This window comes from Pyrus communis, chromosome 16 (assembly GCF_041283825.1).
Source record: "Pyrus communis isolate YQ-2024b chromosome 16, ASM4128382v1, whole genome shotgun sequence".
Classification (NCBI taxonomy): Eukaryota; Viridiplantae; Streptophyta; class Magnoliopsida; order Rosales; family Rosaceae; genus Pyrus; species Pyrus communis.
The window spans coordinates 4,107,393-4,132,156 of record NC_142580.1 but is presented as its reverse complement, the minus strand read 5'-3'; the positions used below and the strand labels follow the sequence as shown (position 1 = coordinate 4,132,156).

Sequence of the window (24,764 nt, the reverse complement as noted above, 5' to 3'; positions counted from 1 at the left end):
TTAGCCCAACCATTGGAGATGGTCTTAGTTAGGTTGTATATTTTTGCAACTTAATCTATTAGAAAAACATTTTATTTTATTGAAAGGTCAAAAATGGAAAGGTAATTTTTTTTTTAATTTTAATATTTAGTAGATTGCAGATGTTTAAATATTCTAAATTTGAAAACAAAGGGTAAAATTGGTTTAAAATTTAGCCAAGTGGACCTAAATCATAGATTTCAAAAAATTGGACTAAAGTCAATAATACGTCAATTGTTTGGACCTATATCTTAACGCCCCTTTATTCAAATCAATGGTTAGATTTGAAAACATCTAACGGTAATTTAGCTAAATTAACCAATAAATTTAAAGTATGAACCTAAAACTAATAAATTATTGAGGGGGTTATGTTTGGTCACTTCGGTTAAAGATGGTATATGAGTATGGTCTGACACTGTTCATTTAAAAATAATTTTTTGACAAAACTATAATTCTGAAAGAGGCTATATTTAGCCTTTTCAGTTGGAGATGGCCTAATGACATCTAACATTGTCCCATAACCAGCGTTAGCCCCACATATTTACAGACTGCAATTCAACTGAGCGTAGGCTACCTTATAAACTATATTTCTTTTAAGGCTATTATTCTGGACGGTGCTATATTTAACCCCTGCGGTTAGAGATAGCCGTACTAAAACAAGTCCAATAATTTTGTCCTGCATTTGTAGTAGCCAATGTGGGATCTTGTTTACCGTAAAACGCAACAACGATCATAATTGTCTGGATTCAGTTTGAAATCAGGTGACAGTACAACCCTTCGAACGTAATCCTTGAAACTCAACAACCACATGATCCATATGTTTCACTTCTTATAAAGCTGTGTTCTTACTTACTCTGGATGTCACCTTACTGCATATCTTTACAAATGTACATGAATATATTTGGAATTTAACCGACGGAATTGCAACTTCCGAAGCGAAAAAGTGACGGACTTCTCTGAAAAGCAAGGGATAGAACACGCTTGTTACGTTCGAAAGGCATTGTAACATTGTAGTAAGTGGGGTTACAAAAGAATTTCACTATGATATGCAAGAAAACTCTTTAACACTGATGCAAACCGAAACAGAACATTGTTCTTCAAAAAAAAAAAACAAAGGTAGAAAGTTTTGTAAACAACATAGTTGTTTCTTTCATTTTGGAGGCGCCGCTGTCATCTCTGCTGCCTCGCTTTCGTTTGTGATGTTGGCACAAAATATAGAGACGGCATTGCCTCCACGGTCGCTGAAACCCTTTAGCGACTTCCTTTGTTACTTCACTATACAGATGTCTCTATTTTAAAAGCTCAAAAGCAAGACACGGAAAAAGACCATCCAACCAACCATATAAAAGTTGCTCTTGAATTTTGAAACTTTGAAGCAATTCACCACCTTCTGGTTTTTGTTGCATTGCTTGAAATCGAATCAACTTTGTGTGTAAAAATGTCAGCTTTGCTCCTTTAAACCCTATTGTGGATAGGATCCGATCCTCGTCTCACTCTTCTTTTGTTAGACTGATTCGGATCAAAGTTGTTTGTATTTGTTGAATTCTTCTTCTCAGTGTTCATTTCCTCCGTTGTGACAGCCTTGAGACTGCGCTGATTCCGCGGCAAAATCCGATGATGATCTTGATCTCGGTTCTGTCTGAGGGCAACACCTATACTTGTGAGGGCAAAGACCTCATCTGGTTGAACTACTAAGAACCCAATACAGATAAGAAGAAGAATAAACACGCCATGATTACTGCAAATCATGGTTTGATTTCGACACAGAAGACGTTAACAAGAAGAGAAGTAGTAGGAGATAATAAGATATCTTCCTGTGAATGCAACAAGGGTATTTATGTGTGTTGGTTTTTGGAAGAGGTGGATTTAAAGTGTAAAGCGATTGATGGAGGGACCCAATACACCAACAAGGAATTTTAGATTCACCCAAATCATAAGTCTGCAGCAATCTAAGCAAATTAAGGCCCTGTTTGGCAGATCGGATAAATGATTGGATATGAATCATATGATTAGTTATACGGACTCGGGTGTTTGGCGTTCACTTGTACTAAATAAGTGTCGGATTAATTTAACCGGTCGGATAGGATAACACGGTATACACCCGCTTAATAAAACCAACCAAAACGCCTGGATTATTTAGTCGAGGAAGAAGAATATGGGAGAGAAAGGGAGGGAGTTTTGGGGGTGTGGCGAAGAGAGCTGGGGAACAATTATTTGGGATTCTTCTGCAGTTGGGGAAGAAGAAGGGAGAGAGAGGGAGGGTGTTTGGGGGGTGCGGAGAGATCTGGGAACAAAAAAATGATTTCACTTTTTAAAATTTTTTTTTTTTAAGTTTGATTCCTCCTATCTAGTATAATACCAAACACAATATAAATAATACGGTTACTAGTCCGATACTGCATCAAACACCCGACTAATTTAGTCAGTACTATCCGGTGGCTATTTATCCTATCCGACATAAATAGTCAGTACAGTCCGAGCTGCCAAACAAGGCCGGCTGTTATATTGAAGAATCTAACATGGATGGATAAAGGGCATTTGAACAATACCCTTGATAAGCTAAGTATCTTTTTTCAATTGTTCCCTCCCCTACATCTCTTATCATTTGCGCTGCTTTTGTCTAATCAGAAAATAAAGGCCAAATCAGAAAATAAAGGCCAAATCCAGTCTACTGGTCTCTCTTCGCCACATCACTATACTGTGCTTATGTGAATTCGATGTATAGTTAATTAATCAAAGTTATGCTATTTTGACGTACAAAATCGACCATATTGTTAACATCACTTTACAATATATGTCCGTCATACATACAATGATAGAGTTCATAATGATTAGAGAGTATGTCAGCAATGTGATAAGTTTTGTGTATTTGAATGACATACAATGATAGAGTCCACAATGATTAAAGTGTCAGCAATGTGATTAGTTTTGTACATCTAAATATTATAATGGTAACTAAACAAGTTTACCCCCAAAACAATCTTGGATGTATGCTCATATTCAATGTTCAACTAAGGTAGATTACATCAACGAACACTGTTTGCCTTCTTACAGTTAAGTTGTCATTTATCCTTATATGAAAATCACATGTTCATACATGCAGGAGAACTTTTTAGAATCACAAAACGAAAAACTTATACACATATTGTGATTGATTTATAAGAGGAATTGAATCAATATATTTAAGGAGCCAAATATTTTTAACGGTCAAGTTGCTTGTTGTCTCTTTTTGGCCTGACAAAAGTTAGATTTTGATGGTTAACACATTAATCTGAGATTTGTATTGCGATAAAAGGGGTTTAGGCTCCTTCATCTGAGATGTGTGCTGGGGAGTTTATGGTAGAATACATTCCTTTCCCGCTAAGAAAAGGAGGGCTTTGTTTTTCTAATAGGAATGTATGACTGGGCAGACAGCACAGTAAACCTAGCGGATGCTACAGTCGCAACCAGAAGCAAGCCATGCATTGCATGTAAAGAAACGAACACTTGCTTTAGGATTTCTAAGATCTCCCCTCTCCCCCGAAACTTTAGAATTCCAAGCTCCCTTCCCAATGCAACAAAAACAACACTGTACACTGTCATACTTGGGTTCTTGTGCTAAATGTGTTTTCTTTATGCTTTACTTTGCTCAGTAACTACTCCTCTTCAAATTTTTTTTTCCTTCAGAAATGATAAGAGAATTTTCTTAAAGTGAAACTTTTTATGAACTCTCTGTCACCTTACGTTTTAATATTAATTCTCGTGTCAATATTATAAAATATTGTACAAAAAAAATGAGGTGTCAGAGAATTCATGGAGAGTCTCATTTTTAGGAAAGTAAGGACCCATTTTAGTTTTGTAATTTAGACCACCTTTTCTTTATAACTAATGAGATTTAATCAACTCTGATATGTTATATATAATTAACAAAGTTTTACATGCAAGTTGGAACATCCTAAAGCATAAATTCTTGTGCTTTATCAAATGTGGGTGACATGTAGCCTTAAGATGAATGGCAACTGGTCAAATAAAATCTGGGCTTGAATGTTTTTGTTAATGTGCCGATTCTCTGCTTTTTATCCACCAATGAAAGTGAAAAGAGACCTAACTGAGTTGTAGCTTTCTGGTCGATTTTTTTTTCTCCATAAGGTTTTTAGAATCTCCTTTGGTAGATTTCCTATCACCAAACAATGCATATACATATATACACACACACATATATACAATGATAAATCCAATTTGAACACCAGTATTGTGTTTCAGGTACTTTACTAAATGTGTAGAAGATTAAGCGAGATTAACTACTACTTGCCAATCAAAGTTAGAACTTAGATCACTCAATTTGGAAAGAGAGACTATTAATACAATCAGAAACTTTGTACTTTGTAAGTAATTTTGAGATTGCATTTGTTGCATCTTTCGCCTTGACGTTGCTTGAAAATGGATTTTTCTTTAATATCATTATACCATTTATGTTTTAAAGGCATGCAGGACGTCAAGAATTTTTTTACATATCAAGAAATTCTAAAAACAGTTGCTTACGCACTAGTAAATGGTAGATGAGAATTTCACAATACCTAATCCCAGATTCCCGAAACAGAATCAATGTTTACGTAGAAAACTTATATCGGCAACTCCACAAATGCTTTTGCCAAAGTAGGAAAAAGATAAATGGTGTGAGTAGGACCTTTTGCTTCTTTGGATTGTTGTACGGCTACGTACGTACTACGTTGCTAAGGTAACACTAAATCAGTTAACTAATTATGCACTTAGATTAGATTTGTAAAGCATGAAAAACATTATTCTTACTAATCTGGTGGATCCCATCATGTTAAGAGCAATAATTAAAAGCAAAAACTAAGATTAAAATTAAAGAACAAGAGTTAATATATTTCGTATAGGGCGGGCTTTTGTAGATTCTCGAGGTTGGTCTTAAAGTTATGGCTTTCTAATAACATGTTTAAAACCGGAGAACTGGTCCCATGAAAGTTTAAACCTTCCACCAGAACGGTCTCGATACAATGACAGCATTCATAAGCCACCAAAACAAAGAGTGCCAAAGCAAGTTAAAGAAGATAAAGCAAGGGATATATGCCAATGGTATTTTTGCCTTCTTTATTTCCTTTCTCCTTCAAATTTCATGTGTTCAAGTTAATGATTATTTTCCTTGTGTTTGATGGTTTTTTTTAAAGCTAAGTTAAAACTATGTATATGACTCATGACAATGTTTACTTACTTGGAACGAGAAAAGTTGTGAATTCTGAAAATAAAAGAAGAAATGAGTATGAGATAAACTACTTCCTAACTGATATGATTCTTGATTTCTAGATATTAGATTACGAATTCATATGTATTAATAAACGTATGAGAAGTTGGAAATCCAAATAATTTTTACATAAGATATTACAAGTTACCATCGACACCCAAATTTGTGGCAATTAATGATTTAATTAGGAGGTTTAAAATTCTTGATAAGCCCATATAGTATTTAATAGCAAAAAACAAAGTAGGGAACTACAAAGAGAATATCCTAAAACCCTAAAACTATATCCCAAAGAGAGATGCTTGCTTTGCTTTATGTACTTTACAATCATTCTTCCTGGATTACGATTCACCATCATATAATTCATACCAGTGTGGCAGAGAATATAGATGTATGCTTAATGCTTTGCCTTGTTTATTACCAATGTACAAATCCTTTATAATCCCTCTTGAATCCAACCGGGTCCAGGATTAGTGGCGGATCCAAGAAATATTATTTAGAGGGTCAGTAAGAATATCGTGCGTAGAATCCAAAATTTTTTGGACGAAATAACATGCAAATTGGTATGTCATCGAGTCTCGGTAAGCCTGAGGTCATATACCAAGTCATATTGCATACTTGTTGACAGATGCCAACAGCTTCTGAGCGATCATGTCGACTGATGTCGATAGCTTAGGAGCAAGCATGCTAATAGATGCTAACATATGCCGAGTGAGTCTATCGTCAAATGCCCATAGCACATACTAAGGCATAGCTAGCAGCTACCCTGTCAGTTTCCACATAGGCAATTCGTTGAGCAATTGTTAGAGGTCAACTTTTAAGGGCATCTCAGATTTTCGTAGGATAACACCCAACTCTTCCATGAAAGATTTTTGAACTTGGGAGGGTTAGTTGACCCACCTTACCCCAAGGTGGATCCGCCCTTGTCCAGGATCCCTTTTAAACACAAGACCACTTCGAACATGAATCACAAAAGCTCCAAGGCTACCATCCATCCATCGCTTTGTAGAAACTCAATTGGGATCACTTCCAAATCTAGGGGTTTAGATCATCAAATTAGTTATTTAGACTCTTATGCCTTATATGTTTCTCGTAAGGATAACGCACTAAATTCAATGCATGTGAAAGTAAGAAATGGATGTCAACTTCTAAATCTTACATGTGTTGATAGTACTAAATTACACGTCTAATGATTCAATTTTTCTAGCAAATTTTAACCGTTTTATAAAATAATTTTTTTTTTCCTTTCAAATTCTTCAATTCTATGTTTGGACGAGGAACTTTAAAATACTTTAAACATAATTGTTTAAGATGCACAACAAAAAGATCAATAAATTACTAAAGCATTACAAAGTTACTACTAACTCTACTAATACACTACAAAGTAATTTCAAATGACATCATAAAGTTTGCTCAAAGATATAGTATCTAGTCATTTTCTAGTTCATTTATCGAATTCTTTAGCTCAAGGTTCTATAGAACTTTAAAGTACCTCATTGTATTATCGGTAATTTGCTCTGAGTTTCCACCTTTCTAAGTAACATCCTGAGCATTTTTTATGGAAGAAAATGAAGATTTGTGTCGTGAATTTGTTGAGAACAAAAAGAAGTGCTGAAACATTGGAAAGTGACAACAAAAAACAATATAACAATATACAGCTCAGGAAAGATATTCAAGCCGAACAACCAACTGCTTCGAGCTACCCAACAAGTTGGAGAACCAAATCAACAGTTTTCTCTGGTCGGACGAAATTAATGTACATATACATGAAATACAGGACAACCAAAGATGGAACGAACCAAGACTTGCACGACATAGCCCCTTCAACAAGCAATTATACAGAACTCTCACTGCTGTAGCCTTCTCTGTTCTCTATTGTTTTGCACTTTTTTTTGTTCCATTGTATTTTCCGACAAATGTAAACATTTTCATTTATTGTTAACTACTTTCCGCTGAACCACCCTCACCATGGCACGGAAAACTCTCTGGCGTTTTCTTGGCTTCGTGAATTAGGCAGTTTCTTGATGTGGACTTCCATTGGGTCCTGGTGCTACCGCAAATTGTACACCCCTATGTTGCCCGGATTGAAGAACAAAAGCAACTTGGGTTGCTGCCATTGCTGCGGCCTCCTGTTTAGCCATATTACAAATGAGAACAATAAGGAGCGATAGAAATAAGCACAAAATCTATGTATCATGTTAGTTTTCAAATCTCAGACTCTATCTTTACGACATTACTTTCGAATATACCAAGTGATTATTATGTAGCTAAATAAGTCCAACACGGAAAGAGTAGAGTCGGGAAAAAAAAAAAAAAACCCACGATAGGTAAGAATTAACATTTGAAAATAAAACTGAACGTAATGCTGACCTGTCTTTGCTGTCGACGCTGCAAGATACTGATCGCCCAAGCCATAATATAGCAGGGCAAAAGAAAGCCAGCCGCTCTAAGCAAGAAAAGCTGCGAAAGCACCAACCAGTTTATCAGCCTCAATGAACTGTATCTCATATTCATTCAAAAATGTAGCACCAGCAGACCCGTTGATAGAAAATGCAAGTTCAAATCCACTTACAGAGAAAATAGCAGATGAGTCATCCCCAGAGTCGGAGTCAGAATCTGAGACTCTCATTGCATGCCGCAAGATTAGAAGGCCCATTAACTGCAAGATAAAAAACCAAAGCTATTTATCATACATGAGGAATAAGAATATGAGAAAAAAAATTAAATGTCTTCTTGGTAAGTTTGGAAAATTATTCGTCTTACAATTAAGGCCGCTGAACGGAAGAATGGAGCCCCACTACTAGTTGAAGAATAATCATCATACTCAGTATCCATAAACTGACGTTCTGCCTCAGCAATTGACAAAATGCGTGGATCATCCAAACTCAAGGGAGTACCAGAAAGTGTCCAGGCACCACTGCAAGAAACATCCATAGCCATAGATAAGTAAGATAACTATAATTCTGTAAGGCCTCCATATTGCCTTTTAAACAGTTTTATTCATAAACATGACAGAAGTATTAAGTACTGGTTTGGTACTGAGGTGCTTTTATAAAAAGTGGGTATCAAAAAAAGCTGAGCTCAAAAAGGTGTTTGGTAAACACTTAAAAACAGCTTATTTTCACAATTTTGAGTGAAAAAAGGCTGAAAACGTGAAGCAGCAAAAATGAGCTTATTCTCATAGCACAGCAGAAGCAGTTTTTTTTCAAAGCACAGAAATACCAAACCAAGTAGCACAGTTACCAAAATAATCAAGAGAAATCACACAAACACTTGGGTAAAACTTGAACAAAAACATAAGAAAATTTGACTCACCCAAATTCAATAGTAGTTTCATCAGATGGCAAACGAGGAGGTGCAGTATAGCCAGGTTGGTAAGGCTGTTCATAATGCAAAAGACCACCAATTAGGACAAAATGCAATTTAAGATTGCTTGGAAGGACTTCAAAATTTTAAAATAGATAAGATGTGAATAACAATCCAAATTATTTCCATCTAATTTAATCCCGAAGTGCTTATACAAAACAGAATATACTATTCCAAACTCGGAAGGCAATGTAAGCTATCTATATAGTGTTAAATGGATACAATAAAAACAATGTGTACGAGAGATCTAAAATTGATATGTACACAAATGACTTCGATTTACCCGCTCAAATCTAATTTTTATAGGTAAAGATGTCCCCATTGTATCACATCATTTAGGAAAAGGTCAAGGGCCATCTCCCCCCTTACCATGTCACCACGTAAATTCAACTGTCATCCACCCATTACTAGATTTTAATTCCTTATGACACCGTGCAGGCCGAGGATTCTAAAAGAAAATTAAGACTTCACTTTTCAACAAATGAAAATTCAAGTAACCAAGGCAGTCAGAAAATGAAACATATAAACTTATGTGCAACATAAGATTAGCGCCAAAAATAGGTACAGAAAATTCAAGGGGCATACCTGATGACAAATTTCACAAGTTATATCTCCTTTCTCATTGCACCAATGCTGAACGCATTTTCTATGAGCATACTGAAAAATAAATTAGAAAAACAGTGAGAAATCAATTGGAGACCCACATGATAGACATATGTAAATTAAACTTCACCACGCACAATGCGATCAGACAAACAAGAAACCGAAAATAAGAAGACAAGAATATAGATTATTAGGCACTAGCTCATGAAAACAACATATGCTTTACAAATCAAAATTATGGATTGCAACAATTTGTCAATAACATCAATGATGAAAAATGCCCGAACAAGGAGGGGCAGGACCGGTCATTTCAACATGAAATGTGACTATGTGAGACAGCATGTCCTATTGACTTAATTGATTCCACAAATTAAAAAAAAAAAAAAACTAGCTAGAAAACTCTCCCATCGATGTCGAAATGCTCATACTTTCATTTGGGGACATTCCATGATACTCTCTCCGTCCCGAAAACTAAACAGTAATTTACAAATTCGAAAACATGCCCTACAACGACACAAATGAATTCAAATCCGCACCAATTTCAATTAAAAAATCCAAATTCCATACAAAGACGGCAAATTTATACCTTGAGGCTGCCACAGCAGGCGCAAGGAGATTCCAAATTGCTAATGCTATCCTCATCCTGGCAAATGCGGCACTCCGCCGTCTGAATCAGCGGTTCGTCCTCATCCGCCTCCCCCGCTGACGAACTCGAAGACGGCCCGGCAGCATCCCGCTCCGGCTCCGGTCCAGCCGGCTCGGGCACATAACCGGCCTCAGCAGCAGGTTCGGAAGGCGGCTGCGCTGCCTTGGGCCGAAGGAGACGGTCAACGTACAAAACTAGGTGGTCGCTCATTGCCGATTGCACAGAAAATACGAACCTAACCGAATTGAGCCAACACAAATTACCAACCAAAAGAATCGAATTTTGGGTCAAATTAAAGCCCTAGAAAACCCGGGATCGCGCTGGATTGACACAGCGGATCGGAGCTTTCCGACTTCGGGAGAAAAAAATCTTACCTCCGAATTGGAGAAGAAATCGAAAGCGCGTTAAGATAACCAGGGAAGATAGAGAGAGAGAGAGAGAGAATGTCGTTAATTTTCTAATTGGGGTCGTCTCCGTCTGTTGGCTGTTAATTTGGATTTGCCGAAAATACCAGTGTCCGATTTGCTTTTAGCCAAACTGCTATATATAGTGCTGGGGTCTTGTCCTCGACTTCACCGAACGACCATAAGGGTATATTCGTCATTCTGATTTTACGTTGCCGCGTAAAACGACCGGTTCCGCTGTGCACGTCCGAAATTTATATAAAACCACATTTCATTCGGACAAATGAAATTGCTTTGTCATCCTCGTCATCAGATTCTTCCCCGTCGGCTAATTACTGTTGTTTATTTTTCATCACGAATAAAATTAACCGAATAAAAAAAAGTATTCAAATAAAAATTACCTAAATCTAAATCAAGACTATAAGTCGTTAAACTGTCTGTCACAAAGTTTTTTTCTCCGTAGACGTGTCGAAGTTCACATTGCCACGGTCTTGAAAGTAATTCTCGGCATAAATTCATTTGCCATTAGAATCTCTTAAAACACCACTTGCTCCAATAGAATTATTATTTCCCTTCTTGCAACCATCAACATGAAGCTTATACCAACTCGAAGGAGGAACATCCGAATGGAGAAAAGATTCAATCCTATGCAATTTATCAATCTTGTGAGTATTACCCTTCAACCATTCACAAAGATATTGTTGCTTCGATAGCTTTATGCGAACTCAAATTTAACAAATAAGGGGAGGCATTTTAACTCAAAATGGTTTCTGAGATTGTCATAACTCTTCATTTTGATTAATAGAAGTGATCCCTGAGTTTGTCTACCGTCAATCATTTTGGTCGTTCAATGAAAAATCTCTGCTAAATAAGGATCAAAATAACAAAAATACCCTCAATTTAATAAATAATGGGTCAAAATGATTTGAAAAAAAAAAACTTGAGGGTAAAGAGTTTAGATTTAGCTAACAAAACAACAGTAAGGGTATTAGAATGATATGCAATACCCTCAATTTAATCTGGTGTCTGAAACAAAAAAGAGTTTGGATTAAAAATACATTTAAATTTTAAAAGTATTAGACTAATATGCAGCGCAACAATAAAAAAGGGCAAGATAGGCCAAGGACCATTATAGTCCCTTAATTGCTATGCCACTGCTCGAACACCCTCAAATGGCTAAATGTTATAAAGAATAATGTTAGGTAGTCAACAAATAGCGCTTGGTTGGGAATACTTATGTAAAAAGTGTTTGTACTAATTGCATCGATTTTTCTACAAGTGATTTTAGTAAAAAAAAAAAAAAAATTGTGGAAATTTTTATTAGAATTTGAAGTGCTTTTCGAAGAAGTTAAATGATTCATCGGAAAGCACTGCAATCCAAAAACACTTTAGATTTTTTCTATTAAACGTTGTCAGAATGCCGTTAATTATAATAATACGATTTTAGCCCCCTTAAAAACAGTGTCAAACAGACAATTGGTTGGGTAAGCCTACAAATCATTAACATCCCTCTAAGTTGGTTACTTTTACAAATTTCTCAGAGTAATTAGGTTTCAAATTTAGTACTTAAATCCAACTTTTGAACCAACCCTCAAGCCTACGCAGCTCCAATCCGTCAATGGAAAATTGCCACCTTTGTTTGGCTTTCAAAATCATGGTCTTAAATTTTCCTGACGTTGCTTTAATTATCCAAAATTGGGGGCGTAACGTGCTAGTGAAGCTAGGTTTGGATCAGTGTTAATTAATTAGGTAGGATAAAGCACACATCAAATTGTGAAGAGACCATTAATTTCCCTACAAAAAAGTTAATTAAAAATATTAATTGCTTCTAGATGTTCTTCTTTTTGTCACACAAAATATACAGCAGCTCAAAATATACACTTGGTCAAACAAAAATGGTAGGGTTGGTTTTGCCCTAGAGCAACGGCCAAGGGGCAAGAACCAAGAGTCGAGACTCCAAAGGTCCTTTCAAACCAAACTACAAGTCCGCAAAATCTGGACCTTCAGGGACGCTACCCTTTTGTGACCAACTAGCTTCTAGTCTAGCGATGGTTCTCTTTACATTTAACATGTAGGTCATACTCTACCCGGTTTCTTAGTTTCGAGCGAAAATGTGAAAGTTCATTTCCGTAAACTTTGAAACAGAAGCTCCGATCGACTTCGGCCTTCAAATGAAGGGATCTCATGACATCAACAACTACAATTTTCACGGAACATATACATTACAAGAGGCTTTCAGTCGATACAAACGGCCCGAGAGAGCCGGAAATTCTTTCATTAATCCGAACGAGAATAACAATAGTGACGAATAAATCAAGTGCATTACCACATTATCATACAACAATACAGCTTTCTACATCTCTCTCCAAAACCAACATGCCCCCATTCCTTTTATCCTAACCTTCTCTATGGCATTTGGGGGGGGGGGGGGGGGGGGGGGGGCAATGAGAGCTCATATGGTATAACAAATAGGAGGTATCCGGCTTCCGGCTTCCTCCGAATACAAAATGGGGATCTAAGCCTAGCTCCGGCACAAATAAGTTACCTCTAACTTCTGTGTAGATAGATACACTACAGTCTCATTTCCAGTTGGTAACCTCGAGAGTGTGGGCCTTGGGCAAGAAGCCGAGGCTGCTCAAGTGAATCGGGTTTGGCACATCGCACCACTCTTTCAATCCGAATCTACACAGCATGTGCATTCCTCTAGATGACGCTATCAACATTTACTAACACGAGTGACTATATACCGCCCTTTCTCCAGATCGTAAATTGTCTTCAGCTGAGGCTTCCTCCACTTTGACAGAGACCACACTGTAAACATCAATATTGAAAAGATGAAAATTATTGATAGCAATGTGGGAGATCCATCACCAATTATGGTGGTAAGCCAATCAGAGTGCCCTACGTCCAAATCAGATGTACTTTGCAAGATGAAAGCTCCCAGAGCCCAATCGAGCGGAATACTTCCCACCTGATTTGCAAACCCGATCCTGGTAATTAAAAAAAAAGCGACAAACAATAAGGTACAGATTCGCATTCTCATCCAACACAATATACAATTCTGAAGTAAAACGAGTAACACCTTTCATCATCCAAAGCAAGTCCAAGACTATCATGAAGTAGGGCCACTGCATATGCTGAAGAGAAGCAATAGTGCAGCAAAGCTTCTTCATCAAGTGTTGGCCATCTCTTCTTTATTTTTGACCAATCTTCTCCACAGAATTGTTGTCCAGCCATCATCAAATCCGAAAGAAATGCTTTTGGGGCCAAACCAAAAAACTAAGCAAGTTGTGGCAAAAAAAAAAACAGTATAAGAAACATAATTGAATGCATCGAAGTACACTGTCTAAGTTATTAACATGATGAAAGGTATACTTCTTGCTCGATACTACAAACTAATGGTAAGAACAGTAGTACTAAGAAGAAACTGATGAAAAATAGAGAATTGAGAAGCAAAAACCTTGGATGTATAGAAAAAATTTTCTGTAGCCAAAATCTTTCCCCGAAGCTTAGGAATGAAAGTTGATCCTATATCGCAATGTTGATAGGAGCATTTCTCTGATCACAGGTAAAGAGATAATCATTGTTAAAAGACAGTAAATACAAAATGTGGCATGCAAATGTAATAATACACTGAAGATTGAAGAAGAGTATCTAAAACCTTTTCCTTTCTGCAGCATAATTTTTGCAGCAGATCTGCACTCAGAGTAGTTACCCCTTGATTGTAGAGCAGATAAATGTCTATTCTTCCCAACCAAAGAACTTGGAGAAAGCTTCGACGACTGCATCTTTTGTGAGTAGCCCTTAGGAGTGCAAGGATCTGATGGCATTCTTTCCTGAAGTGACTCGGCAGCTGTATTAATGAGAAAAGGATGTAAGAAGCCCAGAAAAAATATCCTGTTCTAAATGTGAGACTTAAACAAGTATGCCGAATATTCATTTGATCAAAGGAAGGAATCAACAACTAAATCAGATTACAATGATGAATTCAAACGAACTTTACATAAAGACATAAAAATTGTATCAAAATAACCGTGCGAAAGGAGGAGTATGAACTGCATAAATATGCTCCATACTAGCAAACAGTCTAGTCAAGTCAAATTCCTAGTATATGAATAGCAGAAAAAAGGAAGTTGGCAGTTCATTTAACTGTTGTGCTATTATTAAGCATTAGACACAAGTATAATTCAAAAGTGCAAAATTTTGTTTTAAGAATTTATGAACCATCAATTGTAGAATTCAGCACAAACAAATGTGAACCAGCACAAATCCATTGCCTTCAAATATAGACAGATCCTATCAAGACAGGCAAAGACACTCTGTGTCTAAAGACGTATCAAGTTCAAGGATGCCGGACTCACAAGAATATATTGGAATTCAGTAAGTCAAATAACTCCAGGTTCAAGGCATTCATATAATCAGTGCAGAAAGCAAAGCTTGTATTTTTACCTGAGTCGAAGTCTCCTGAAACAATACCCTCTTTCAATGAATCATACGCTACATTCTGCAAAACCAAATTACTTCTAAACTTCAAACCATAAAGTAACGCCTTTAGGAAAATTAAAGTTTCAAGCTTCCATTTGGCTGGCAACTTTTAACAGAGTTAATAGAACTAAATAAATACCTGGCCGAAATGAAGAAAGCTGTGACTGTAGAGATTGTAAGAGACATTTCCAAATTTAACAGCACGAGAGAACTCGGGAGGCACTGGCTCACTTGAAACAAATGTCACCTATAATAAAATTGCACTGAACATTATCAGACAAACAACCAAAAATTAAAAACTCCAAATTCCTAACTGCTTGAACCATGCACAACTCCCCCAACTCTTTTCTCTGTTATTTTTTTCAGTAAGTTAGAAAAAACACTTCAAGAGATTAACTAGAGTTAAAAAACAACTCAGCTAGCCACTTGTCATTTTCTAACTAATTCTTACTTGCGAAATTCCTTTGTTGTCATTCACCCATTCATCGTCAGCCGAATTTTCCTCTAAAAGCATTGGACTTGAAGCGTTTTTCTCTAAAATGTACTATTATCAAGGGCTATTAAGTGAAAAGACCTAAACTTTTTAGTGCTTGTGGATGAAGAGATACCTAATCATATTTCCCAATACAACACAAATTCCCGAATAACAGATAGAAGCTACCTAACCTGAGCAGAAGCTCCACCAAGTTCAATTATCCCAGTTGTCTGCATTGGATCACCACCCAGAGTCCCAAGCGCGTGGTTTGCAACAACCCAAGCATATAATCCTTCATCAGATCCTACATCAACCAGAATTTTCAGCAATACGAATTTGAAGACTAACTCCGAAAATAAAAAACTACGAACTTGAAGTTAACATACAACTAGCTAAGAACATCATTGCAAATAATCTTTCCTAGCATCCGAAATCGGCTTGTTTCGCACAATGCCACTAAATTTAACTTCAAAGCTTATTCATTTCATTTCATTTGTATTGCAATTAATACCAAAACCACCATAAATTCACAATTAACAGTACCTGTAATGACGGAAGCCCACTCGTCACGGAACTTAAACCCAGAACTCCGAAGCACCTTCCTACAAGAATTCAGAATCCGATTCTGAACACCCAAATCAAGCAATCGGAGCCCCGCCGTAGCCATAAGCCTAATCTCCGTTTCCGCCCAGTGCTCTTTCGGAACCCTCCCCTTCCCAAACTCCACGAGCTCCCGCAACGACCCGCCTGCCGATTCTGGATCCTCTGCGTACGCCGAGAGCCCAGGATTGACCCGCATCGATGCCAACCCGTCCTTTCCAAAATCAAACACGGCGCCATTACCGCCATTGTCTCCGTACCCGAAAACGTGGATCCGGCTGCCCGTACTCCCACCGTCGATGACAATCCCGTACCGTTTCGTACCAAAATTTCTTGAATCTCGCGCGGAAACGAGAAAGTAGCATGCTGTGAGAGCGAGTGCGATGGCGACCGAGGCGAAGATTAAGAGGCTCGATCTGGGGTTGTGCTTGGGGCTCCGGGAGAAGAGATTGGATCGGTTGATGGGTCGGATTTGGAGCTTAACCGGATCCATATTGCTGTCGTAGTCGTCGTCGGCAGGCTTCGAATTGACCCCTTTACGGGTATTCAATCGTCGCATGAAAGGGGACCGAGAATCATAGGAATTTTCGCAGGTAATTTGACAACAACAAGGATGTCCTTGTTTGGTTTCTTAACTGAAACGCAACGAACAATTAAATTCAAATGTAAAAGTGTAAAATATGAAAAATGAGAGGGTGTTTGATCGGAGACGGAGAGGGCAGTGATCAAAGTGTCGCCCTCTCGATCTCTCTGTCGGTCGTCGCAGATGTTGGTATCGGGGAAAAACGAACGACCTTTTGGTTTTGCGCGTTGCGTCCTAAAGAGGGAATTCCCGGTTCGGTTCAGTTGTCCAGTTGTCATTCCTTACGGTTTGCGGCCCTGGAATTTTTTTAATTTTTTTTAGTGTTAATTGGTTACTTAGTTATCAGGTATAATAATTGGTAGGGATCGAACCGCACTAGGGTTCGGGTATATGTTTTTCATTTTATTTTGGGAAAGTTGCATAAACATGTCGGCAATTGAAAGGATGATATTTGGATGACAACCAAAGAAAAACGCGGGTAAACCGTATGAAGTGAGACAGAAAAGTTGTTAGTGACAGTTAACTTCCTAAAGCTTGAGTCAATTGTTTAGTACTACAGTTTAATGATATTCTTTTTTACTTAAAAAAAAAACTTACTCATACTTGAATGTCGTAATATATCAGGCTGTATGAAGAGGGCTAAAGGTCTAAAAACTAAAAAATAATCTGATTTATCCAGAAACTCATCTCTAATGGATGACTAAAGTATAACTTTATGGAGTCCATAAGGCCATTTTTTGACCAAGAGGACATCAAACTAGCCAAATGTAGCCCTTTTTTTGGGCACATCTCATTAGTTGCAATACTTGATTCAAATTCAACAGTTGTATTTGATGACATCCAACGATAATTTAACTAAGTTAACCAATAAATTTAAAGTATAAACTCAAACCTAATAAATTATTAAGGGACTATGTTTAGCTTTTTTGGTTGAAGTTGGTATATGAATATTGTTTAACACTGTTTATTTAAAAATAATTTTTTACAAGAGTATAATTCAAGACATAACTATTTTTAGTTCTTTCAATTAAAGATGACTTTAGATATAACAAGAGTGAAATTGTGGGGTTTAATTATGGATGGTGAGCCAGCGAAACCCATTAGTCAGTCCATGGTTTGTCTAAAATTTATCAGTGTGTTTGGCCCACGCACAATATTGGGCCTTACCAACAAGCCATATAAGATCCCAGCATCGGGCTATCCAATTGCTAGGAAAATGATTAAAAACCCAAAACCGACTACCCCATTTCACCCTTCTAAAGTACATGCATATTGCCCCCAACAATCCGAAATCCGAATACCATCGAATCGTATGGAATTCAATTCTTCCAAATTTTCGAGTTGAATTTCAAAACTTACGTGGGTCTCACCTAGTGTTTGAATCCTAAATATTTGGTAAACACCGAAGTATTTCGTAACTGAATTCAATTTTACTTTTCATTCTGATTACTCTTGCTTAAACATGCTATAAACTCTATAGGTTATGTTTTTGGTCTCGTTTATTTGTTCAAAAACACGTGCATTATTTTTTGCTATAATATGAAAAAAAAAAAAATTTGTATGCAATTGGCACCTATGTATTGCTCTCATATGATTAATGAAATACTAAATATCATTGCTTGTCAAAAAAATATATTATAAATTGGATTAAACTCTAATATCATATGGCGGTGTTTCGAGTATACGCCAAAAAACTTCTAGTAGAGAACCTTGAGATGAATATAAGGGGGTCAGACATAAAACAAATTTATCACTTCTCATCTTACTATTTTGACGGGAATTGAAATAAATTAGTTTTTATTTAACGCAATATTTTAATTTCTCCTTTAATCACATCTTGAATACAGACACCAAACAGTATTTTAATCGTGTCATGTATTTTTTTTTTGTCACATTGACACATTCCTTTCAAATTCTTTACAAAAAGTTCGAAAATAATAATGCATTTCCATGCAATTTCTTTTTAGTCTACAAAGTAGAAGCACTGAACCACGTCCATAAATTTTATTTGCCCAAGCAATCAGTTAGGTTAGAGAGTCTTTAAAGGCTGCCTAAAGAATCTGTGATGCGTGCCCTTTCTTTGGCTAACCAAAAGAAGAAGAAGTTAGGTTCCCTGAGATCGATGTTTCCAGTTTTAGAATCTTTTCATGATTCATACCAAATTCATTACGAAACTTAGATGGTGATTGATTATGATCATATGTAAATGGTGATGGATTATGATTTCTAACGTCTTCATGTTATATATACATGCAAGCGTATGCGTATGCGTATGCATATGCACAGGAGTGGATCCATGTAAGGATAGAGGTAGTCAGCTGACCCTCTCAATTCTGCCAAACCTTCATGGAAGACCTGGTTCTGGCCCTTTGAAAGTTTTATCTGCCCGCGCAAATTGCAGGCAAATGCTTTGATAAATTGCCTCAACGAAAAATGGGCAGGGCAGGATATGATTGTGCGCGTACCAGTTTCAGCGCGCTAGTATTTTAATTTCAAGGTCATTAGTTGGGTAAGAATGTTTGTGAATTATTACGCATGACCCTCCGAATAGTTTTTTTTTCGAATACGCCGTTGATGGAAGCACCTTTATCGTTATTCATGCATGTTCTCATATTTCCACTCTCTTTATACATGTTATTCATGTATAATGCTAGGCAAATGATGACAATACCACTAGATGACTTTATGCTTCGAAACATCAATTGTTCAGGGAAACATTTAAAAAAGGAGTGACACACTTAACTAAGATGTTTACTTGTCTATTGGAAAATTAAAATTTATATCTTTACAAAAATAAAAAAAATAAAAAAAAATAAATTATACAGCTCTAATATTAGACTACTTTTTTTAGACATAGGTGTAACTACATTAGTTAGAGTAAATGTGCTTCTTTTGTACACCTGAGTTCAAATTTCTGTCTCAAAATTTGGGTCACTTGTATCAAAAGTCTATTTAACCATTATTTCAATCCAACAATGCCCCTCCCTTTGTTATACCCTAGGGTTCACTGATAATAGTCAATACTTTTTTTTCGATAATTTCAGTATAAATATATCGAATTTGGTTGAAAGCAGGCGAGTTTTTTTCACATTTAAAATTGTAGAGGTTCAAATCTTTAGCTAAGGTAAAGAATCGTTTAAATGAGTCATTTCAAACATACGTCCCAGTTATAAAGCAATAGGTGCCAATATTGTAAAAAGGAAATTGTAGCAATAGTCATTGAACATTAATTTAATTGGAGGAATAGTCCCTCAATTAAAAATTAATGACCATTGGTCGCTCAACTCATCGAAACGTATAATCATGGCCTTTCTCATCAACTCTGCTAGAACTTTTGTCAAAATGAGTCACGTGCTACGCACTTAAGGCTGAATCAAGGGGTAAATATGGAAAATCAAATGAGAACATTGTAGCAAATTAGCAATGGTCCCTCAATTTTAATCCAAATGAAGAAATGATCCCTCAACTTTAATCCAATTGAAGCAATGTCCCTCAACTTTAACTCAATTTTAGCAATGATTCTTCTAACATGACTCATTTTGATGGAAGTTTTGACGGAGTTGACGAAAATGACCATAACTGCACGTTTTGATGAGTTAAAAGACCAATGATTACAACTTTTTAATTAAGATACCAATGCTCCTATTGTTCTTTCTATAGTGCAAGACCTGTGTGCCCATTAGCATCATCCACTTAGTAACCCTAAAACAAAAGCACTTTGTGCCGAATAGCAGCATCCACTTACTAACACCAAAACAAAAGCAATCCATTCCTAGGAAAAGAAATTTAAAAACAGTATTCGTTGTCTTCAACAGACAGCATATATTTTTCTTTGCGCCTTAAAATTTGCACAAAACATGCACACTGATTATGTTTAAAATATTCTTCTGTGTTAAACAATTTTAATTACCTTTAAACAAAAGCGTTGAAAAGGGAATTAAGATAAAACCAGGAACGTGGAGAGTGGATTTTCTGGTTGTGCCATTTTCATGTGTTTATTCATGGTTCTTTTAGAATGAGAACTTAATGGATGTTGACCAAATTAGTGATTTGATACTTCAGAATATTAGTTATCAAATGATGTTAAAGAGAGTTAAAATACATATTAGTACGTAATAAATATAAAATATCGACAGTTTTACATTCACGTTGCATCTAATTTTCTTTCTGATTCTAACGGCGAGTGTGAATATATATATATATAAGGAATAAAAAAGAAAAGTATCTGTTTAAGATAGAAGAATAAGCTTACAAAAAATGTTAAACTCGCCATTGTTTCCCATGAAAAGAACTTACTTGACAACCTAAATACTTTTCTATATAGTAAAATTTTGTTATAATCAACTATCTTAGTTTGGCTGATATCTAGATAAACAAGTACGGGTTGTTTTAGGTCGAATAATAATTACATGATTGATGATGTGAAAAACACAACTAATATCATTACTAATTTTTTTAGTGTATGAAAAACACAACTAATACGCTGAAAAAAAATTTAATATTGGTGTTAGTTTTATCTATAAAGAAATACAATTATGGTCGGTTATTGACATTCTTAGAAATTCTATTTGCAAGAATATTCTATAAAGAAGAGAAGTGTGGAATAACTTTTATGTATGAGTGCCAATCACAGCTCTGAACTCTTATTAATGATATCACAAATGATGCATGACAAAAAAGGCACACGTCTCCCCTCAAAATGGACCCTCATGGAAAGTAAGCTTAATTTCTTCTACATCAATGTTTGTGACATGTAAGTGGGTTTCCTTTTGAAAGCTTTAGCAACATAGGCATGTAATTTTCAACCATTAATAAATTCCACATATTGTACAAGCTGCCTAATGCTCTCTTTAATTTATGGATAATGTTATGAGACAAAATTTTTAAACCAAATTTTATAAACTAAATTATTTATTTGTTGATAATTGAATTGTTACTTAAGTGTTAATTAACGTGCTTTTTTCCTATTGGTGACACCTCATTTAATTTGTAAATTTAATTTAGAAATTTGATCGTCCTAACATGAACCTTAATTTATTGGTTATGATGTATGTTTGTGTGGTTATCTACTCATCTTCACCATCATCCTCCCTTTTATTTTTTCCAGGAACAAATGATTTTATTATTGAAATTCAATAATTTCCGGTAATTCTGGCTTTGGTCAACTTTCTTGCACTATATATCCCGATATCCCTTGCATTCTCATTGGAACCAAAGTTTCATAGTGGGCAGCATAAAAAATGGACTGCCTTAAAGCAGAGAAAATTGAGAGCCAAAACCTACCCTCACAGGAACCAACCAATTGTGGAGGCACGACATTTTGCAGAACATGTTTCAATGGTCTCAACACATTATCAGGTAAAGTTGTCTCTTTTTCATCTCTGTCACACCATATTTTTTTTACTTTTTTAATTACGACAGACGTAAATTAGGTTAGTTGGTTAGGCCAGCATGTATAACCTCTTTTGCCCAAAACATTCTTAATCACCACTGGCGAAGTCACATTAAGAGCTACCCTGAGCTGTAGCCCAGGTAGCCTTTGGTAGAAAATAAAATTTTACATGTAATTTTTATTGATTTTCAAATGTAGCCCACTATATATTTAGTCACTGATTCAAATTCTCTAGGTTTAATTATATAATACAATTTACAAACCATCTATTTTTCTCACATCTTTTTTCTCATCGCTTCTTGTATATGTATAAGTTTGAATTTGTTTGAATAACAAAAGTTCTTGGCTCACCTTGTGAAAATTTTCTTAAGCTAGCTGATACTGTAAAAAATATAGTATCAAGTTTCTTTGTTTATAAATATTTAAATCTTTAAGCTAGCCCACCTGGTGAAATTTTTTTAGCTCCGCCATTGTTAATCACCTTGTTTAATTCTTCAGGAGTTGGGATTCTATCAATTCCATTTGCACTTTCTGAAGGTGGGTGGCTGAGCTTGATCCTTCTTTTCCAGTTGGCGCTTCTTAGTTGGTATACCGGGTTGCTTCTACAACGATGCATGGACGGGAATCCGCGGATCAAGAGTTATCCCGATATTGGAGAAGTTGCTTATGGACAGAAAGGAAGACTCACCATCTCCATTTTTATGTACCTTGAGCTGTATTTGGTAGCTGTTGAGTTTCTAATACTAGAAGGTGACAACTTAAACCAGTTGTTCCCAAACATGGGGTTCAACATGGCAGGCTTCAAAGTTGGAGGCAAACAATGCTTTGTTTTGCTCACTGCCCTTGTAATTCTGCCAACTACATGGCTGAAGAATCTGGGATTGTTGGCGTATGTTTCTGCCGGAGGGGTTTTCGCTTCTCTTCTTTTGGTTGCTTTCGTGTTTTGGGTTGGCGCGGTTGATGGTGTAGGGTTTCATGAAGGAGATGTTCTTCTGAATTTCAAAGGATTGCCTACTGCTGTGAGCTTGTACCTGTTTTGCTATTGTGGCCATGCAGTTTTCCCCACATTGTGCAATTCCATGAAAGATAGAAGCAAATTCTCCAAGGTCAGTAATTTCAAAGTGCGGTTAAAATTCAGGGAAACACGCGCACATAAAACGGTGACAATTTTTTTAAGGAAAAAAAAAAAACTGAGCTAGAGGAATACTTATAGAGCTCGTTTGAATGTGCTTTTAAAATGCTTGAAAGCGCTTTTACAGAAAATGTTTTTGGGTTCCAAAAGCACTTGAAGTGCTTTATACAAGAAACACCAGTTATGTGCTTCTTCCAAGAAGCACTTTAAGTGTTTTTTTTTCTTCAGAATTTACTTGCATTTTTACTATGGAGTTTTAACAAACACTCATGGTATTATTTACTTTTAACGAAAATGACATTTTTACTCTAAAAAGTCACTCATAGTACTATTCACTTACAATACATTTTTGTCATTTTGATTAAAACTCAAAGTTTTCAAGCCATTTTCATTAGTTTTTTATTTTATTATTATTTTTTTTTACTAATAATTGGTTCCAAAAATATTTTCACCAAAAGCACTTTCAATCATTTTAAAAGCACATCCAAACGAGTTCAGTTGGTATCTAACTAGAGTAACACTTAAGCGGACTATAAAGAGGCATTAAATCGTGATTCACGTACAACTTATTATGTGTTTAGTCTCTTTCAATTTCATTTTTGATTAAAAATTTGTAACGGATTCTTGTGTGCAATTTTCCTGAAATCTTTTGCACTGATCTGACCATGTCCATTCCCCACCCACAACACCCCCCCCCCCCCCCCCCCCCCCGCCTCCCCTCATTGCAGGTGTTACTTTTCTGCTTCGTTGTAAGCACCATCACCTACGGATCAATGGCGGTTTTGGGTTACTTGATGTTCGGACAAGACTTGAAGTCTCAAGTCACATTAAATCTTCCAATACGAAAAATTAGTTCAAGGATAGCAATTTACATTACTATAATTAATCCCCTCACAAAGTATGCAATTATAATCACTCCAATTGCTGCTGCTATTGAGGATACACGCCCTTTTCGCAACAGCCGAACTATTAGCATCTTCGTGCGAACCTTAATTGTAATTAGCACCGTAATTGTGGCATTAGCCATTCCTTTTTTTAGCTACCTAATGGCTTTAGTCGGCGCATCTTTGAGCGTGACGGTCTCAGTCTTGCTGCCGTGCTTGTTCTACCTTAAGATTAACGTTGCTGCTCAGAGATTCGGGTTCGAGTTGGTGGTAATTGTTGGGATTATGGTTATAGGGTCGTTTGTTGGCGTAGTGGGTACGTACACTTCTGTGATACAAATTGTAAGACAATTGTGAAATCATATATTGGAGCATTTTAATTAGTAACTCTAATAAACTTCTGCAACAAGTAGAATTTTCGCCACATGATTATTTTCCCATTTTCTGCAATTATGCAGAAGCACTTTCTTGTTTTTTCTTTTTGGGCCAGTATGGAAGCACTTTTGACGATGAATTATCGTTCATGACGTTCAGTCAAATCCGGATCTTGGCTTTTAACTTTTTACACTGCTTTCCTAATAATGCATTCCCTGTAAAGTACACTGCTTTTCTAATAAGTTACTGCTTTTTTTCCATTCATTATTCATATGAATATAGAGTCGGCCTTCTTTAAAACAGAAGGAAAAAAAAAATGTCAAAATCAACGCTTACGTAACATGCTATAATTGATAATTTTTTTACTGTTACGATCACAAATTTATAATAATCAAAAGAAATATTAATGCACCATCTTTTTATCAGAATCATTAGTTTGGAATCTTTGGACGTGTCCAAAAGCAACTCAAACAATGTCGGGTTCATAAACAAATGAACAAACCTCATACACAAAAAACAAACAACCAAAAGATTGTGTTTTCTTTTCGTTCTTCATTTT

At 36.2% G+C, this 24,764-nt stretch overlaps 3 protein-coding genes across 5 annotated transcripts; 1 reads left to right on the top strand and 2 right to left on the bottom strand.

Annotated features, from left to right (window-relative positions):
• Positions 1–6,887: 6,887 nt before the first annotated feature.
• On the bottom strand, positions 6,888–10,394 carry LOC137731758 (uncharacterized). Of its 2 annotated transcripts, none has more exons than XM_068470962.2 (8): positions 10,250–10,394; positions 9,816–10,110; positions 9,212–9,283; positions 8,576–8,640; positions 8,024–8,177; positions 7,833–7,940; positions 7,631–7,720; positions 6,888–7,389 (listed from the first exon to the last, which is right to left on the bottom strand). In XM_068470962.2, the coding sequence occupies exons 2-8, from the start codon at positions 10,083–10,085 to the stop codon at positions 7,270–7,272; spliced, it is 879 nt and encodes a 292-aa protein (XP_068327063.2). In that variant the 5' UTR covers positions 10,086–10,110; positions 10,250–10,394; the 3' UTR covers positions 6,888–7,269. The 2 variants fall into 2 exon arrangements, with proteins under 2 accessions (XP_068327063.2, XP_068327064.2); XM_068470963.2 differs by having other exon boundaries at positions 7,833–7,919.
• Positions 10,395–12,520: 2,126 nt separating this feature from the next.
• LOC137730961 (putative apyrase 6) lies at positions 12,521–16,842 on the bottom strand. 2 transcript variants are annotated; one of them, XM_068469982.2, is made up of 9 exons: positions 15,783–16,842; positions 15,431–15,543; positions 14,904–15,011; positions 14,729–14,783; positions 13,941–14,132; positions 13,740–13,837; positions 13,362–13,558; positions 13,185–13,269; positions 12,521–13,090 (listed from the first exon to the last, which is right to left on the bottom strand). In XM_068469982.2, exons 1-9 carry the CDS (start codon positions 16,396–16,398, stop codon positions 13,055–13,057), a joined length of 1,500 nt encoding a protein of 499 aa, XP_068326083.2. In that variant the 5' UTR covers positions 16,399–16,842; the 3' UTR covers positions 12,521–13,054. The 2 variants fall into 2 exon arrangements, with proteins under 2 accessions (XP_068326083.2, XP_068326082.2); XM_068469981.2 differs by having other exon boundaries at positions 12,521–13,269.
• A 4,784-nt stretch (positions 16,843–21,626) lies between these two features.
• LOC137732375 (amino acid transporter AVT1I-like) lies at positions 21,627–24,217 on the top strand. The gene is made up of 3 exons (XM_068471687.2): positions 21,627–21,780; positions 22,313–22,920; positions 23,675–24,217. Exons 1-3 carry the CDS (start codon positions 21,663–21,665, stop codon positions 24,185–24,187), a joined length of 1,239 nt encoding a protein of 412 aa, XP_068327788.1. The 5' UTR covers positions 21,627–21,662; the 3' UTR covers positions 24,188–24,217.
• The last annotated feature ends 547 nt before the right edge of the window (positions 24,218–24,764 follow it).